Source organism: Camelina sativa, chromosome 17 (genome assembly GCF_000633955.1).
Source record: "Camelina sativa cultivar DH55 chromosome 17, Cs, whole genome shotgun sequence".
Lineage (NCBI taxonomy): Eukaryota > Viridiplantae > Streptophyta > Magnoliopsida > Brassicales > Brassicaceae > Camelina > Camelina sativa.
Window position 1 is genome coordinate 17,288,377 of NC_025701.1, and position 17,134 is coordinate 17,305,510.

The following is a 17,134-nucleotide window of genomic DNA, read 5'->3' on the forward strand; positions in this document are numbered from 1 at the left end:
ATATATATATATATATATATATATTCCCTTTTTAAGTTATTCAATTTCTACCAAAAATATTTTCCTTCTTCCATTCTACAGTATGTTAATAAATTTAATGATAATTATTGAATTTCCCAATTAAGAAAATAAAATATACTATCCTAGCTAGACACTACTAACATTTGTCCAAAAAAAAAAAAAGACACTACTAACTAACTAACACCAATGGAGATGTCAATCTATTACAATGAATTTTGAACCCATGCAAGAACATAAACAAACGAATAAAATATTTAGAATTTAAGATATGGTGAATGATGATGTGAAATGATTATTTATAGGATTTCAAGGGATGGAAGTTATATTTCTAAAATAATTTAATTAGAGAAGTTACAATTATAATTTATAGTATATTTGAATGAAAATGAATGAAAAATAGTCAATTCATAATTTATGTGATTTCAGTTACAATTTAATAGTAAAGTGTAGATTTAAAGTATAAATTAATATACATTATTACATTTTAAATATAATTATTAATTTTAGAAATTAAATGCTAAATCAATAAGGAAAGAGTGAAATCTTACTTTTGTGTATATATAATTTTTTTTTTACTCAAAATTGTGTATATATGATTAAATAGAAATTTTGGTTCACTTTTTTTTTCTTTTTTTAAAGTTCACATTTTGTTCACTTCCATTTATTGTAAAAGTTGGAAGTAAGTTATTAACGAAATAATGCTTCCTTCACTCAACCCAAACTTGTCATCTATTGTGATAGTCAAACTATATCGCATTAACGTTTATTTGTGGAAAAAAAATCAAGTAATATGAATTTAAAGATCTTGTTAATTGTGGTTCTTTTGCATATACATAGAAGGGATAATTGCAATTAAACCGATTTTCAGATGGTCAAACTTCTTCCATTCAAATGATGAAAGAAAAATCAAGTCTTTGAAAACAAAAATTTGAAAAACAACTTCTCAACATATAAAAGATACAATTTTTATCTTTGCATTGTCTTAGAACGCATACATTAATCTTACTCATGTATTCAAATTTACACGAGTGAGTTATAGAGGAAAATAATGTTGTTATACCGACCAAAGAGCAAATAAATTAACCCAATAGAAGTTGAAAGATAAAAAAATTAATATAATCAAATAAGTCAAAGATCATTATCTCCATTTGTTTTTGTTTTCTCAAAGGAAAAAAGGAATACATAAAATCATATATTATAAACATTTCATATACAACATGCAGGCAAGTCACTTGAATATTGAAATCTTTTAGTTGTGCCTCCCACGTAAAAGCATCACATTCATTTCCCAACCCAATATAAAAATTACTCACACAAAACAATTCTCATCAAACAAATCCATCAAATTCCGAAAAACATATTATCAAGAAAGCAAGATAATGAAGTTGGCCGTGGTCTCAGCCGTCGTCCTACTCGTGGTTTTTGTGGCTTGGCCTGTATCAGCTGGCCGAAAAGACGTACCGGGAACGGGAGGATACGGAGGTGATGATGATGGTGGTGATGATGACACTCAGTCATGGTTTCCATTGGACAATCAATTATCGTTGAATTACTATGATAAGATTTGTCCAAATTTTGAGAAAATCGTTGATAACAAAGTGAGGGAATGGACTAAGAGTGACGCTTCTCTTGGTCCCGCCCTCCTCCGCCTTATCTTCCACGATTGTGGTGTCACGGTATTGCAACTATATCTTCTTTCTTAAATATAAATTCATCATCAATCGTTCAGTTGCCTAATATTTATATGCATATATATACTATTAGATAAAAAGTCTATGGACAAACCCACCATAGTGTTTTTTCGCATATCTAATGAATTAACAACTTTCAGGGATGTGATGCGTCGGTTCTTTTAGACTACGAAGGAACAGAGAGAAGATCTCCGGCGAGCAAAAACCTAAGAGGCTTCGAGCTGATCGACGATATCAAGTCAGAGCTCGAGAAATCTTGCCCCGGCTTAGCCTCATGCGCTGACATCCTAACTGCAGCTAGCCGTGCCGCGACCGTCCAACTCGGTGGTCCTTACTGGCCCAACGCCTACGGTCGTCGTGACTCCAAAGCCTCTTACGCTAGAGACGTTGAGAAAGTCCCTTCAGGCCGCCGTGATGTAACCGCCCTTCTAGAGACGTTTCAGTCTTACGGTCTTAACATCCTCGACCTAGTTGTTCTATCTGGGGCCCATACCATCGGACAAGCCTACTGTGGCACCATCCAGTCCAGGCTTTACAACTACAACGGTACCAGTGGTACTGATCCGTCGATCGAACCCAAATACGCAGATTACTTGAGACGCAAGTGTCGCTGGGCGACTGAGACCGTTTCTCTCGACGCCATAACTCCGGCAGTGTTTGATAATCAGTATTACATTAATCTTCAGAAGAATATGGGAGTCTTGACGACTGATCAGGAGCTTGTTAAGGACCCAAGGACCGCTCCACTTGTAAAAGCTTTCGCAGAGCAGCCTCCTCAGATGTTCAGACAGCAGTTCGCTGTCTCTATGGCCAAGCTGGTCAACGTTGGTGTTCTCACTGGTGAAGACCGTACCGGAGAGATCAGGAAGGTTTGCAGCAAATCTAACTCAGGAGCTGCTTACTAATTATAATTATAATCTCTCATGAGTTTCTTGAAAGTAATTTCTTGTTTGGTTCTAAATTTGTTCTCTTTTTAATTGTAATTTGTTGTCTGTACAACAAAAATGTGAATCTTGATGTATACTGAGAATTATATTTGTTGCAAGCTACTTTTTAACCCTCTCGTATTGTTATTTTCAACTTCTGATTTACATTTCTCCCAAAGTACTGTGTACCACTATATTTGAACTAGAGACAAATGCATGATTAATATATGTCAAAGGTTCATAATGCTAATAGAACATAATGGCATAATCAGAAGTCTTTAGGGGGTCTCTATAATATTGCAACTCAAAGAGAAAACATAGTACAAAAGATAGATATACTCTAAGACATTCAAGAACCTGACAATTTAGAGAGGAAAAACATAGTTATGCGTGCCAATCGAAAGCAACAAACCAGTTTAGTTTCGTTTGCCTCTAAGGACACCCTTACTGCGGCGATTCTTCATCCCCATCTTAAACTTCTTCTTCAACTTCCTTCCGATAGGTTTTAGCGACTTGTTTTTCTTCTCATCATCCATTTCCACATCTGCAAACAACAACAACAATAGTATCCCCAAACAGAACATAGCCAATATCACAAACCCTTTCAAAAGATATAGAATCAACTCAAAACCATCGTTTCCAAATGACCAAACCAACCAAATGATCCACCTTGAATAAGAAACTACAGATGCAATTTTGAACAAAATTCAAAATCAAGAAACCAGAATTGATTAACAAATGTGTTTCATAGAACATTTCTATGCACTCCCAACATTGAATTTGATAAAATCAAACAACCCAAGTTTACTCAAATCTATACAAACCAAGTTTTCATTGACAAAGTTAACGATACTAGAGTAAGAAACAGAACATACCCATATCGTTGGCGATAGTGACGGAGGAAGGAGCAGACTCAGAGGACGGCGTCGCGACTTCCATAAACGGCGAAACTGGAGGTAGACGAACGGGTAGCTTCGGAGCGGCGAGTGCGGCTTCGATAGCGGCGTTCTTGGCGTCTTCTCTCGTTAGAGTGAATGATTCCTTCTCCACTATATCTCTTCTGATAGCTCTTAATCTCTTCACTCTCTTGCATCTCATTGATTTCGCCATTGCTGCGGTTGAAATCGAAGCTTTGGTGAGAGATTCGAAAATTAGGGTTTTGAGGCAAAAGGGGTTTTTGATTTTAGCGTTGTGTTATTTTATATATCGTCTAAAACCTAATCGAGGAACTGAGAAATTGGTCCGGGTCTGTTTGGTTACTAGTTTAACTATATATTTTCCAAGTTTAAAGCCTGTTCTATGTTTAGTGGCCCGATTTAGGCCCAAATAAATAGAGAAGAACGGTTGCGAATGCGAAATCCCGAGAATACCCTTCGTCGTCTCCGTGCAGATCACACTGTTTGATTCTCCTGAGGAGAATCCATTGTTTCCCTTAGAAGAAAGCAAGAACTTTACTTTGGAAGCTTTTTACTCTCTACCTTGCTCATCTCCAGGTTAGTATTAATTTTTGTGTGTTGATCTGTAGTGGAAATTTTTTTATTCGTCTTGTGATTTCGTTCGTATGTGTTAGTTGTTGTTTCTCGATTTTAGCAAATCAGATCTTTGGTTTCTTCTGTTACGAATTTGATTTGTTTCGATGGATTTAGCTTAGATTGATTGTGTTGTTGAGCTTGGAAGCTCTTGAAATTGTGTTGAGAGATGATTTGGAGGTCTCTTCCTGTTGAATCATAGATCTCGAGTAGGCTATGTTTGGAGCTTGGTTATGCATTCTCATTATGAATTGAGATGATGACTTAGAGCGTCAATGTTAGGATCTGGTGTTGAATCTTAATTTGGTCTATGCAAAATGGAAACTGAAACTTGTAGATAACTCTGTTGAATCTAAGAAGCAAATGTTTGATGTACAACTATTTGATTTCAAGAGTTAAGAGAGATGCATTCATTGTGGTTGGTGTGAGATAAAAGATTTGTGGATTGTAATTGTTTTGGTTTTGATGGCAGAGATGTATAATAACATGGGACCTCAACCGGGTATGCCAAGACCTCCAGGAAACCCTCAGCCTGGTCCGTTTGGTAATCCTTTCACTGGAGCTGGCTCGGGTTTTATCCGTGGTGGTTTGGGAGCATATGGGGAGAGAATTTTAGGATCAAGCTCTGAGTATGTGCAGAGCAATGTAAGTGAATTCCCCATATCTCACGTAATATTTGATTTTTTGTTTTTTTTATCTGTTTTTGACTCATTGTTCGGAAATGAAACAGATAAGCCGGTACTTCTCTGATCCTCAATACTATTTCCAAGTGAATGATCAATATGTGAGGAACAAACTGAAGGTTGTTCTGTTTCCTTTCCTACACCGGGTAAGCTAGTCTTCTCTTTTCTTCTTCTGTTTGGGAATTTCTCATACCAGCCATTAAATTAAACTAATGTGGGTTCTTCTGAAAAACCCTCAGGGACATTGGACCAGAATATCTGAACCAGTTGGTGGTAGGCTCTCATACAAGCCTCCAATCTATGACATCAATGCGCCAGATTTATACATTCCATTTATGGCATTTGGTACCTACGTTGTTCTTGCTGGCCTTTCATTGGGACTTAATGGAAAGTAAGTTTTATGTTTAGTCTCTCTTCCCTCTTAGAGTCATCTGTCTTAGGGCTTGAATGATTGATGTGGACTCAGATAATTATTAATCTGTTTCAAACCTGATTGGTCTCTCTAGGTTTACTCCGGAAGCTTTGAATTGGCTGTTTGTGAAAGGATTGGTTGGTTGGTTTTTGCAAGTGATGCTCCTGAAAGTGACACTACTATCACTTGGTAGCGGAGAGGCACCGTTACTAGACATTGTGGCATACGGAGGCTATGCTTTTGCTGGTCTATGTCTTGCGGGTTTTTCCAAGATAATGTGGGGATACTCGTACTACGCATTGATGCCATGGACGTGTCTATGCACTGGAATTTTCTTGGTGAAGACGATGAAACGTGTTCTGTTTGCTGAAGTAAGGAGTTATGACTCGAGCAAGCATCATTACCTTCTGCTGTTTTTAGCCTTGGTACAGTTCCCTCTTTTGATATGGCTTGGTAACATTAGTGTTAATTGGCTTTTTTGAAATGGGCATTACGTTTTTTTTTTTTCTTTTTTTTGTGAATTCTTCTTGGTGTACTTTGTAGCGTAACTTGAACGTTCTTGGCGATGTATGTTTGTCAATTCTATTCATATGACTGACGTGAGGAAAGTGTTATTTTGAACATTTTTATTTCCATGACTACGTTTGTAGAAACTCTAATTCGATTGAGACATAAAAATACAGGAAAGGAAACAACTTCAATTCAGTTTCCCTTTTGGCATGAGACTCCACCCAACGGGACAACTTAAGTTTTAATTAAATAATGGATTAACATTTTTAATCATATGCATACCAGTCATACTTATTTTTAAATCAACATCATGTTCAATATGATAATTTGCTCTCCTCCAACAAGTAGAACATAAAAATAAAAATATTGCACTTAACTATAATTCATTCCAATCATTTTATTATTATAGATAGACATGGTCTCTCTGCTAAAAAAAAATGCATGTTTGTAACCATTTCCGTGAATTTATATTTAAATAAATACATCATGACCTATAAAAAAACATATCATATTCTTTGTACCAAAAAAAAGAAAACATATCATATTCATGGTCAGCCTGAAATAATTTGGAAATAAATAATGGTAACGTTACAATTTGGTTAGATAATTAATGTTTGATTAAGCAACTATTCATGTCTCCTATCAATTGTCACATCGTCGTTCGGATGATTCCAAAGTTTTCTAACTTAACCCATATGGCACTTCAATTAGACTTTGCATTTTCAAAGTCAATGAAGTAAGCATTGATATTGAAACTTTACTTGTACTAGTAGATGATGATTTACATATGAAGTTGCGAGATAAAAAATTTAAAACTTAAAACGTTACACCACCTTGATTAAGCTTCAAGATTAGAGAGCTTTGAAAAGAAAATAATAAGATAGGAACTCACGATTTGCCTTACATTCTAAGAAAACGTTGATTATTATTTTATTTTCTTTGCAAATGATTTAAAAATGACAAAAGAGAGAGAAGTTTGTTGAATCAGTAGTTGCAAAGACATGGTTAGTTCCGCTGACTCTTTCAAGTCATCTTCTCTCCCGTTTACTTTACGCTCACATCTCTTTTTCTCGAGAAAATTCATCGAGAAAAAAAAGAAGAAGTCGAAAACAGAGAGAGAGAGATCTATTTTTCTCTCGAACTCATTTCTTTCTTTCTTTCTTTCTTTCTCCATCTTCCTTTTAATTCCCTCACTTTCCAGGAAAAAAGGATAGAAAGATGAAAAATCTAACTCTGTTTAAAATCTAACTTTCTCGAGAAAAACTACAGAAAAAAACAGAGCAATCTATTTCCGGGGAAAAAAAAATCAATACTTTCCTACTTGATTTCACTTTTTCAGGAAACAAATATAAAACCCATTCGAAACCCAAGTTTACAAACTCTGTTTCTAATCAGAAACAATGTGTTTGATTCATAAAGGAACCACCTTGGCTCTGTTTCTAGCGTTGACCATGGTGATCAACGGAGTTTTCGGAAGATTCATCGTGGAGAAGAGCAGCGTGACGATTCTAAACCCTTTGGCAATGCGGTCCAAACATGATGCAGCCATTGCTAACTTCGGCGTTCCTAACTACGGTGGTTACATAATCGGCTCCGTCGTTTACGCTGGTAAAGGAGCTTATGGTTGTGACTCTTTTGACAAAACTTTCAAACCCAAGTTCCCTCGTCCTACCATCTTAATCATCGATCGTGGAGGTAACTGTTTCATTCAAATTTTTGTCTCTGGTTAGAATTAGACTTGCCTCAATCTCAATTTTGGTTTGTAGAAGAACTCAAAAAGCTTTGTTTTGTTTTGCATCAGAGTGCTACTTTGCATTAAAGGTATGGAACGGTCAACAGTCCGGTGCAGCAGCAGTTCTAGTAGCTGATAACGTCGATGAGCCATTGATAACAATGGACTCACCTGAGGAATCTAAAGAAGCTGATGACTTTATAGAGAAACTCAACATTCCTTCGGCTTTAATCGACTTTTCTTTCGCCAATACTATCAAGCAAGCTCTTAAAAAAGGCGAGGAAATAGTCCTGAAGATAGACTGGAGCGAGTCATTACCTCATCCGGATGAGAGAGTTGAGTATGAGCTATGGACTAACACGAACGACGAGTGTGGTGCACGGTGTGATGAGCAGATGAACTTTGTCAAGAACTTTAAAGGTCATGCGCAGATTCTTGAGAAAGGAGGGTACTCTTTGTTTACACCTCATTACATTACATGGTTTTGTCCTAAAGATTATGTTTCTAGCAATCAATGTAAGTCTCAGTGTATAAACCAAGGGAGGTATTGTGCTCCTGACCCTGAACAAGACTTTGGTGATGGATACGATGGCAAAGACATTGTTTTCGAGAATCTGAGACAGTTATGTGTTCATAAAGTAGCTAAAGAGAGTAACCGATCTTGGGTTTGGTGGGACTATGTGACTGATTTTCACATCAGGTGTTCAATGAAGGAGAAGAAGTATAGCAAAGAATGTGCTGAAAGAGTTGTTGAATCTCTTGGTAAGAGACATTCATTAAAATCGTTTTCTTTTCACACCCGTTCTTTGCATTTTCGCATTCTTGATTCTTTTCTCTTTATTCTCAGGTTTGCCACTTGACAAGATCAAGAAATGTATTGGTGATCCTGAAGCTAATGTGGAGAATGAAGTTTTGAAAGCTGAGCAATCTCTTCAGGTAGGACAAGGTGACCGCGGGGATGTCACAATCTTGCCAACATTGATCATCAACAATGCTCAATACCGCGGTTTGTTTCTTTCCTTCTCAATGTAACATGTTTGTTTAGGTATGCTTAAGCTTATAATATTATTCATTGCTCAGGTAAACTCGAGAGAAATGCAGTACTAAAGGCTATATGTTCAGGATTTAAGGAAAGAACTGAACCAGGAATCTGTCTAAGTGGAGGTTACAACCAATTCCCTAGTAATTAAGCTGATCTTATCGTGGTGATAGAATGAACTAGAGAAATATTTCTTCTACATTGTTGAAACAGATATCGAAACAAACGAATGTCTTGAAGCAAATGGAGGGTGTTGGCAAGACAAGAAGTCTAATGTAACAGCTTGCAAGGTACTTGATTAGAACCGATGAATTTTAAAAGACTACTTTTTTCATAAATGTTTTGGTAAATTTTACACATGAGTTTGGATTATGTCAGGACACATTTAGAGGAAGAGTCTGTGAATGTCCTGTTGTGAATGGTGTGCAGTATAAAGGAGATGGCTATACCTCATGTGAACGTATGTTCTTGAACTTCGACATTGATATCTTGTAGAAAACTTCATTTATAAACATTTTGTGTTCTTGTTTGATAAAGAAGTCATCTTTGGTTGAATGTTATAACAGCTTATGGTCCTGCGAGATGCTCAATTAATCAAGGAGGCTGCTGGTCTGAAACCAAAAAGGGCTTAACTTACTCTGCTTGTTCGGTTAAGTGACTTTACTTTATGTTTTTTTGGCTTTTTTTCAGTAATAATGCCATCAAGTTTTAACAAATGTTCTCTAACTGTTGAGTTCAGAACTCGGAGGCATCAGGATGTCGTTGCCCTCAAGGCTTTAAAGGAGATGGTCTTAAATGTGAAGGTGAAAACTTATATTTCCTCTAGACTTCAAAATCTCTTATCATGTTTTACTTAAACTAATTCATCTTGTTATATCTACTATATAGACATTGATGAATGTAAGGAGCAATCAGCTTGTCAATGTGATGGATGCAAGTGTAAGAACAATTGGGGAAGCTTTGAATGCAAATGCTCCGGAAATCGTCTCTACATGAAAGAACAAGACACTTGCATCGGTAAGTATGGAAAACAAACAATAAAAGATCTTTAACTTTGTCAGATTCTTTTGTAACTATCCAAGACTCATATTCTCATCATTTCTTGTATTTTTTGTTTCTCGCAGAGAGAAGCGGATCAAGAATTGGGTGGTTCTTGACGTTTGTGATTCTAGCTGCGGTTGCAAGCATTTGTGTAGGTGGTTACGTATTCTACAAGTATCGTCTCAGGGTAACGTTTTCACACTTTGGTTTCCCTTTATTAATCTTCATATTTATCATCATCATGAATCTCTCTTAACATTAAACTCTAATGATGATAATTATTTTATATGTTTGTGTGTTAAAATCCAAAATGCAGTCTTATATGGATTCCGAAATCATGGCGATCATGTCTCAGTACATGCCATTGGAGAGCCAAAACACAAACGATCCAGTGACTGGTGAATCTCAACAGCAGCAGCTGAGATTAACTTCTGCAGCCTAAATTTAATAATTCTCACTTTTTTTTTCTTTTCTTTTCTATAGATGATTTCTTCTTGTATTAACCAACACTCAAGTAAAAGTATTCATAAAGAGCTAAAGATGAAAATTTTGTTTTATCCTGAAAAAGACTTCTTTTGGGTCATTTTTACTCTTTCTTTAAAAAATGAACGACAAAGGAAGAGGATTACCAAAGCTTCTAGATGACCCCCCAAAAGAAGCAACCACATCAAATATATGCATTAAAAAAGCTCATTTAATTTTAGAACTGCAGATACATTAATAAGATCTCATGATGAAGTGAGAGGATGTATATAAAACACTCTTCTGGCGGCACATCCTCAACATCCTTCATACTCTTTGGTTGATTCAGCAAAGACCACATGGCTCTAGAAAAGCATCTTGGAAGAACCAAATATATAACCAGCCAAACTTTGACCCCATCTTCGGTAAGATGTACAACCATAGTTAGTATCATATGCGTGATATTATTACTAGCAGCTACTAAGATATCTCACTCTCTCTCAAGCCCTTCAATAAAAAAAAAAAGAAAGATATCTTGCTAGTGACTAGTGTGAATCTCAACATCAACCGCTGATATTAACTTGCAACTTCAATTTATAGTTTGGATTTCATTTTTATAGATGATTTTTAAAGTATTCATAAAGAGCTAAAGATGAATTTTTTCTTTTGGTCATTTTTACTATTGTAAATATTACTCCAACGGAAAGTTTTAAACTTTCAACGGAGTATGAAAAAGGTTAGATTTTAAATGGAAAGTTTTGTTAAAAACCAAAGTTTGAGACTTTAGTCGAAGGACGTAAGAAATTTGGGGTCATAAATGAATTTCTGGTAAATGTAAGATATGTTCGTCGGAAGGGGGAGAATGCTATAGAAAAAAAACAAGAGATGGAGAACGCTTTGTCGCCGGCGAGTGAAGTGGCTGCAAGAGTATCGTCTCTGTTCGTTTATCCGATCAAATCATGTAGAGGGATTTCTTTATCTCAGGCTGCTCTCACTCCCACTGGTACAATACATAAACTAGAATCTTCTTTTCCCTTTCTTAAAAAATCATACTTTTTCTTTGTTTCAATTTCGATTTTTCCTTTTTGGGCTTCACATTAGAGCTATTTCTTCATTTGGGTTTAAGTTATTGAACGATATCTTCCCCTAGTCTGTTTTTAAGGGTTCATCATAAATCAGTGACACTGCTTGTTTGCTTCTGTTTCAGATGTTGTTGTGCTCTCTTGTTGATGGGTTCTTGATATAATTAATGAAAATTGTGAGTGTTCTAAGTAGTCTTTGAGGTGTGACTCTGGATGTTCTTCAAGTGGGGGAAATTTTGATTTTTGTGCTGTCCTGCAATGATGCTAAGTGTTTAAGACTTGGAATGTGAATGACTTGAATATAAGCTGTTGTCATTGTTGTGTATTTTGTCGGGTGGGGAAAAGTAGAAAAGCTAAGTTGTTTTTGGGGTTTGGTTGCTTAGGATTCCTATGGGATCGGAACTGGTTGATTGTGAACGACAAAGGAAGAGGATTGACTCAAAGAGTGGAACCAAAGCTTGCTTTGATTGAAGTAGANTGAGAGGTATTTCTTCATGTGGGTTTAAGTTATTGAACGATATCGTCGCGTAGTCTGTTTTTAAGGGCTCATCATGAATCAGTGACACTTCTTGTTTGCTTCAGTTTCAGATGTTGTTGTGAGCTCTTGTTGATGGGTTCTTGATATAGTTAATGAAACTTGTGAGTGTTCTAAGTAGTCTTTGAGGTGTGACTCTGGATGTTCTTCAAGTGGGGGAAATTTTGAATTTTGTGCTGTCCTGCAGTGATGCTCTAAAAATGTTTTAAGACTTGGAATGTGAATGACTTGAATATTATAAGCTGTTGTCATTGTTGTGTGATTTGTTGGGTGGGGAGAAGTAGAAAAGCTAAGTTTTTTTGGGGGTTTGGTTGCTTAGGATTCCTATGGGATCGGAACTGGTTGATTGTGAACGATAAAGGAAGAGGATTGACTCAAAGAGTGGAACCAAAGCTTGCTTTGATTGAAGTAGAAATGCCTAAGCATGCCTTTGCAGAGGATTGGGAGCCCAACAAGAGCTCTAACATGGGTCAGATTGTTTGTTTTTAGTCTTCTTCTATAACTGGCTTTTCTTTTGTCTTTTTTCTCATCTTTTGGCTGTGTTTTTGCAGTGGTTAGAGCTCCTGGTATGGATGCCCTTAAGGTCTCCCTAGCTAAACCCGACAAAATAGCAGACGGTGTCTCAGTTTGGGAGTGGTCTGGCTCCGCACTAGATGAAGGAGAAGAAGCATCTCAGTGGTTTACAAATTTTGTTGGCAAGCCTTGTCGACTTGTTCGTTTTGATTCAGGTTTCATATACTTTTTTTCCTGTCTTAATTAGTTAATCTTACAGCTTGACTCCTTTGAAACATTTTGGCATGTTTAATCACGAGTCACATGTTTGATGTCATATTTGCAGCCTCTGAGACTAGGCCTGTGGATCCAAATTATGCTCCAGGTCACATTGCGAAGTTCTCAGATATGTATCCATTCTTGCTCGCATCACAGGTCAGTGGATCAGATTCGATTTCTTTCTTTCGGTTCTGCTTTAACATAGTCTCTCGTGCTATTTCCAGGGTTCGCTTGATTCCCTGAATAAGCTTCTCAAGGAGCCTGTACCGATCAACCGATTTAGACCCAAGTAGGTTCAAAAGAAAGTCCTCAGTGTTTTTATTGCTTTGTTGTAACAACACTTCTTGATAGCTCTCACTTGGCAAATGTTAATTACAGCATCTTTGTTGATGGATGTGAACCATTTGCTGAAGACTTATGGACAGAGATCCTTATCAATGATTTCACCTTTCACGGTGTGAAACTATGCTCCCGTTGCAAGGTATATGAAAACCTTGACGTAGTTCAAAACTCCATGAATCTTTTGTTTTGTTCTCTTAAAGGATAAGCTTTTTAATTTGTCCATGATCTCAGGTACCTACCATTAGTCAAGAAACTGGGATTGGAGGTCAAGAGCCGATTGAGACTTTGAGAAATTTCAGGTCAGACAAAGTTTTACAGCCAAAGAGGAAACCACAGGGAAAGGTGAAGACCGTGGTCCGTTTTATCATCATAATAACAAAATGAATATGAGGGTTTTGAATGATAAATCTGAAAATGATATGCAGATATACTTTGGGCAGAACATGGTTTGGAAAGATCGACTCGGCGATGGAATTGGAAAAACAATTGAAATTGGTGATTCCATTGTGGTCCTTGGAAAACTGTCGTCTCCTGCTGAAGCAGCAACTTGATCCAAGAAACTTGCAGCTTAAGTATATAATTGTGAATCTCTCTCTCTCTTATCTTGTTCTAACCGATGCTTACCTAGTTCATAAAAAACAAAATTTCATATACTAAAGTAAAAACTCAAAATTCTCAACTGAAATCACTATCTTTCGGCTTCACTCTCTGCTATGGTATCTCATGATTCATATAGATCAATTCGTCTCAGTTGAGGAGCGCGAAACCTAATAGCTTTATCACTTTTTATTTGATTTTCCCATCGGGTATTAGAAAAAGATTTCATAGTCATGTAAGGAAAATATTCCATTATTTTCTACAGTTAGAAAATAATACATATATATGTTACAATGCTCCCAAAAAAATAATAGCTTTTCACACAAGAATCAGTTATATCACTTACACAACTAATACTTTTGAGTTAACATCAAGCAATCTCTTTTTAATCCCTTGATGTTTTCCTTTCATTTTAGATCCATTATCAAAACTTTGACCTCTCACATAATCAACAATAATATCTAAAGATTTTAACGCACCAAATTTTGTTTTTTTCTAAAAGACATAATCGAGAATTCGAGATATACTAGCAGGCATATTTGCCACGGTCTGTTTTTTAAGTGGACAAATAGTAATCTATTGTTCATCACTCGTGACAAAAGAAGATCTCAAGATGAACTTATGGCGGGATATAACATTCTTCTGGCACATTCTCAACAGCAACATGCTTCAGACTCTTGGGTTGCTTCAGCAAAGACCACATGGCTCTGGAAAAGCATATTGGAAGAACCTGATATATAACCAGCCAAACTATGACCACCCCATCATGTTAATTCTCTCATCCGAAGTTCGAGTGCAAACAATAACATAGCGAATAATAAAGTTTTAAAGTCATGAATAAAATAATTTGATGATGAAGTTTGTCATTTTGTGTGCGTTTATTTGAATATAAGCGGTTATCATTGTTGTGTGATTGGTTGGGGGAAAAGTAGAAAAGCTAAGTTGTGTTTGGGGTTTGGTTGCTTAGGATTCCCATGGGATCGAAACCGGTTGATTGTGAACTCAAAGAGTGGAGCCAAATCTTGCTTTGATTGCAGTATATATAATATGGAAACTTAATCAAAAACAGTCGAAAAAGGTTATCGTCTTCATATCCGTCTTCATATCCCTCTTGATATCCCTTTTCATATCCATATTCATATCCCTCTTCATATCCAAATTCATCATATCCAAATTCATATCCGTCTTCATATTCATATTATATCCATCTACATATCCATCTTCATATTCACATTCATATCCCTCTTCATATCCAAATTCATCATATCCATATTCATAACCGTCTTGATATCCCTCCTTATCCTCATCCTCATCCTCATCCTCATCCTCATCCCCTTTGTAATGCTGGAATTGAGTTTTAACACTTATATCCTTTACATGGTCTACAAAGGCGTAAACTTTACAGTCAGTTTCAAATGCTTCTCCGTTAGCTCCAACACCTTGGATTTCGACACTTTGGAGAGTGTTCCTTTCCGGATTAAAGTAGAAAACATAAAAGGGTTTTGATGTAAACTTCTCCGCCAAAACAATTTCACCTCTAGCAGTCATCCCAACCACAAAGACATTGTAGAGACCTACTTCATGCATAGGCAAAGTATAGACATATTTCGACCATTCCTCTTTCTTGACATCCTCTAAAACCAACATACTCAACACAGCATTAGTGTCATCATACGATAAACCAATCCCACCTAATTTGCCCTTGTAGTTGATCAATCTAGTAGCACACTGTTGTTTAAAACATTCCACCTCAATAAGCTTAAATTTCTCAGACTTAATATCAAAGCAAACTATTAAATCAGAAAATTCACAACCCTCTGCGTCAGCCAAGTAGTACAACACCCCATTGATGCATATCCCATCACACGTAAATTTATAGTATGTGGGACAATGGTTATTTCCCCTCCACCTCAGTTTTCCGGTTTTTAATGTCAGAATTTTATGTTTGTCTCTTTCATCTCCAAAAGTTGGATAAGCTTCGCCCACTACCTTGAATTGCTTATCAATCGGGTCAAACCCAAAAAAGCTTGTCGAGTGTCTGTAGCCGCATAGATAAGGTAAGATAACAAACTGGCCCTTGATAAGGTTACATATCTCACCCATGGGAAACCTATTCACACACACAGCTGGATCCTCTGAGATCACAAAATCATTTACATATATCAAACCAGAGGCATAGCTACACATCTCGTAGCGACTCATTATCTTTCCACGGAGCTTCATATGATAATCAGCAGTGACAACAAGGGACTTTTCATATGGATTCTGAGGCTGAGGCGCCGAGAAGAAGAGCAGCTCACCGTTGGATCGTTGGAGGACTAATAAGAGACGTGGACGAGCCGACGACTTGGTGAAGAACAACTCGGTGAAGTCTTGACGGCTAAGTATGGATTCCCACTGCTTCGACACGCAACGAAACCTCCCTACTGATTTTGCTGGCAGTCTCGATAGTATCTCGGGAATGAGATCAATTGGGATGTAAACTGGATTTCTCCTCCAGCATTCATCATCGTTTTATTTGCTGAAACATTTCATCGCAAAATCTCTAATATGTATTTATAGGTTTTAGACCTTTAGGGTTTCGCCGTTTAGGTCTAAATAAATTATCAAAAAAGTAAACTGGTTTTCTTCTTGGTCCGGAAATCTCTGTTTTGATTGGTAGATTTTGTTTTTTCCGATTAAACAAATGTTGCATCGGTTAGTTTCGTTTGAGACATATGGTTAAGAAAAATACAATAAGCTGATTTTTTTATTAGCGTTAAAAGTTGAAACCATATTATGAAATGGGTCTAAGTAGGGCGGCGCGGGCTGGGCTGGGCTTGACTTCACCCACAACAAGTCACCGGAACATGTGGCGGTGCGAAAATTCACGTTGCATTAAGAAGAATACATAATACTACCCTAATAAGAAAACCCTTTTTTAAAAAACCTAAATCCTTAGCCTGTTACGGTCAAAAGGTATAATCTCGTCCCTCTGATATCTCCATGATTCTGTTGAATTGATCTGTTAGCTCCATCTTCTACGCTTCTCTCTCTCTCTCTCGTTTTAAATTTGATAATGAACTTGACTTGTTTGATTGAAGATGTTACCATAAGATTTTCTGTCATAGATTAAAAACTTAGCTGCAATTTCTTTTCCCAATTTTAAATTTACTAATTGTTTTTTGTTTTGTTTATGTTCATCAAAGCCTTCAATAATACGATATGGTGAAAAACAAAGCGGCGAAGGCTCACTACGTGCAGGCTAAAACGTCAGTTTGGTGGGATATTGACAATTGTCCAATACCCAAGGGTTGTAAACCTGAGGGGGTCGCTCAGAAAATAATCTCGGCCCTCCATAAGCTGAACTACCGTGGTCAAGTCTCCATATTTGCCTTTGGCAACATGAATCACATCCCTCCTTTTGTCAAGCAAGCTCTCTCTTCCACTGGAATCACTCTTAATCACATCAAATTTGGTTAATCTTCTATCTCTCTGACATGTATAGTAGAATTTAGACATTGANTTCAGATTCAGATGGCTGTTTTTTTTATAATTTTTTCTTTTGGTTTTACAAAGAATTCGACATGATCTAACCATGCGAGCTTTTGTTTCACCTCTTTAGGTCCTGAAAGAGGAGAAGTTAGGAGGCGTCTTTATCACGATGTGATGTTTTGGAGGAGTAATAATCCACCTCCGGCTAATATAATGTTCATCTGTCGTGACGAAGAAACGCGCTCTCATAACCAAGAGATGGAGAGGGGATATAACATTCTTCTGGC

The 17,134-nt window shown here is 36.7% G+C and overlaps 5 protein-coding genes across 5 annotated transcripts; 4 read left to right on the forward strand and 1 right to left on the reverse strand.

Annotated features, from left to right (window-relative positions):
- On the forward strand, positions 1,343–2,775 carry LOC104757480 (peroxidase 7-like). Its single transcript, XM_010480227.1, has 2 exons — positions 1,343–1,697; positions 1,853–2,775. The coding sequence occupies exons 1-2, from the start codon at positions 1,401–1,403 to the stop codon at positions 2,615–2,617; spliced, it is 1,062 nt and encodes a 353-aa protein (XP_010478529.1). The 5' UTR covers positions 1,343–1,400; the 3' UTR covers positions 2,618–2,775.
- Positions 2,865–3,834, reverse strand: LOC104757481. Its single transcript, XM_010480228.2, has 2 exons — positions 3,514–3,834; positions 2,865–3,182 (listed from the first exon to the last, which is right to left on the reverse strand). Exons 1-2 carry the CDS (start codon positions 3,746–3,748, stop codon positions 3,055–3,057), a joined length of 363 nt encoding a protein of 120 aa, XP_010478530.1. The 5' UTR covers positions 3,749–3,834; the 3' UTR covers positions 2,865–3,054.
- LOC104757482 (protein YIF1B-like) lies at positions 4,005–5,897 on the forward strand. Its single transcript, XM_010480229.2, has 5 exons — positions 4,005–4,131; positions 4,640–4,812; positions 4,898–4,996; positions 5,090–5,241; positions 5,357–5,897. Exons 2-5 carry the CDS (start codon positions 4,642–4,644, stop codon positions 5,742–5,744), a joined length of 810 nt encoding a protein of 269 aa, XP_010478531.1. The 5' UTR covers positions 4,005–4,131; positions 4,640–4,641; the 3' UTR covers positions 5,745–5,897.
- LOC104757483 (vacuolar-sorting receptor 6) lies at positions 6,816–10,151 on the forward strand. The gene is made up of 11 exons (XM_010480230.2): positions 6,816–7,467; positions 7,574–8,266; positions 8,352–8,510; positions 8,585–8,668; positions 8,757–8,833; positions 8,922–9,003; positions 9,110–9,192; positions 9,283–9,346; positions 9,432–9,560; positions 9,668–9,771; positions 9,901–10,151. The coding sequence occupies exons 1-11, from the start codon at positions 7,173–7,175 to the stop codon at positions 10,024–10,026; spliced, it is 1,896 nt and encodes a 631-aa protein (XP_010478532.1). The 5' UTR covers positions 6,816–7,172; the 3' UTR covers positions 10,027–10,151.
- LOC109124660 (mitochondrial amidoxime reducing component 2) lies at positions 10,904–13,478 on the forward strand. The gene is made up of 8 exons (XM_010480231.2): positions 10,904–11,049; positions 11,983–12,132; positions 12,215–12,391; positions 12,502–12,590; positions 12,659–12,723; positions 12,813–12,915; positions 13,008–13,118; positions 13,202–13,478. The coding sequence occupies exons 1-8, from the start codon at positions 10,932–10,934 to the stop codon at positions 13,325–13,327; spliced, it is 939 nt and encodes a 312-aa protein (XP_010478533.1). The 5' UTR covers positions 10,904–10,931; the 3' UTR covers positions 13,328–13,478.

Bases quoted from the DNA above. Each gene is read 5' to 3' on its own strand.
- LOC104757480 (XM_010480227.1), top strand. From the start codon at position 1,401: ATGAAGTTGGCCGTGGTCTCAGCCGTCGTCCTACTCGTGGTTTTTGTG. The intron at 1,698-1,852 runs GTATTGCAACTA...AACAACTTTCAG, and splicing joins TCCACGATTGTGGTGTCACG to GGATGTGATGCGTCGGTTCT.
- LOC104757481 (XM_010480228.2), bottom strand. From the start codon at position 3,748: ATGGCGAAATCAATGAGATGCAAGAGAGTGAAGAGATTAAGAGCTATC. The intron at 3,183-3,513 runs GTATGTTCTGTT...TGTTGTTTGCAG, and splicing joins CACTATCGCCAACGATATGG to ATGTGGAAATGGATGATGAG.
- LOC104757482 (XM_010480229.2), top strand. From the start codon at position 4,642: ATGTATAATAACATGGGACCTCAACCGGGTATGCCAAGACCTCCAGGA. The intron at 4,813-4,897 runs GTAAGTGAATTC...GAAATGAAACAG, and splicing joins CTGAGTATGTGCAGAGCAAT to ATAAGCCGGTACTTCTCTGA. The intron at 5,242-5,356 runs GTAAGTTTTATG...TGGTCTCTCTAG, and splicing joins TCATTGGGACTTAATGGAAA to GTTTACTCCGGAAGCTTTGA.
- LOC104757483 (XM_010480230.2), top strand. From the start codon at position 7,173: ATGTGTTTGATTCATAAAGGAACCACCTTGGCTCTGTTTCTAGCGTTG. The intron at 8,669-8,756 runs GTTACAACCAAT...TTGTTGAAACAG, and splicing joins AGGAATCTGTCTAAGTGGAG to ATATCGAAACAAACGAATGT. The intron at 9,193-9,282 runs GTTAAGTGACTT...TGTTGAGTTCAG, and splicing joins TAACTTACTCTGCTTGTTCG to AACTCGGAGGCATCAGGATG.
- LOC109124660 (XM_010480231.2), top strand. From the start codon at position 10,932: ATGGAGAACGCTTTGTCGCCGGCGAGTGAAGTGGCTGCAAGAGTATCG. The intron at 12,133-12,214 runs GTCAGATTGTTT...GTGTTTTTGCAG, and splicing joins CAACAAGAGCTCTAACATGG to TGGTTAGAGCTCCTGGTATG. The intron at 13,119-13,201 runs GTGAAGACCGTG...AATGATATGCAG, and splicing joins AGAGGAAACCACAGGGAAAG to ATATACTTTGGGCAGAACAT.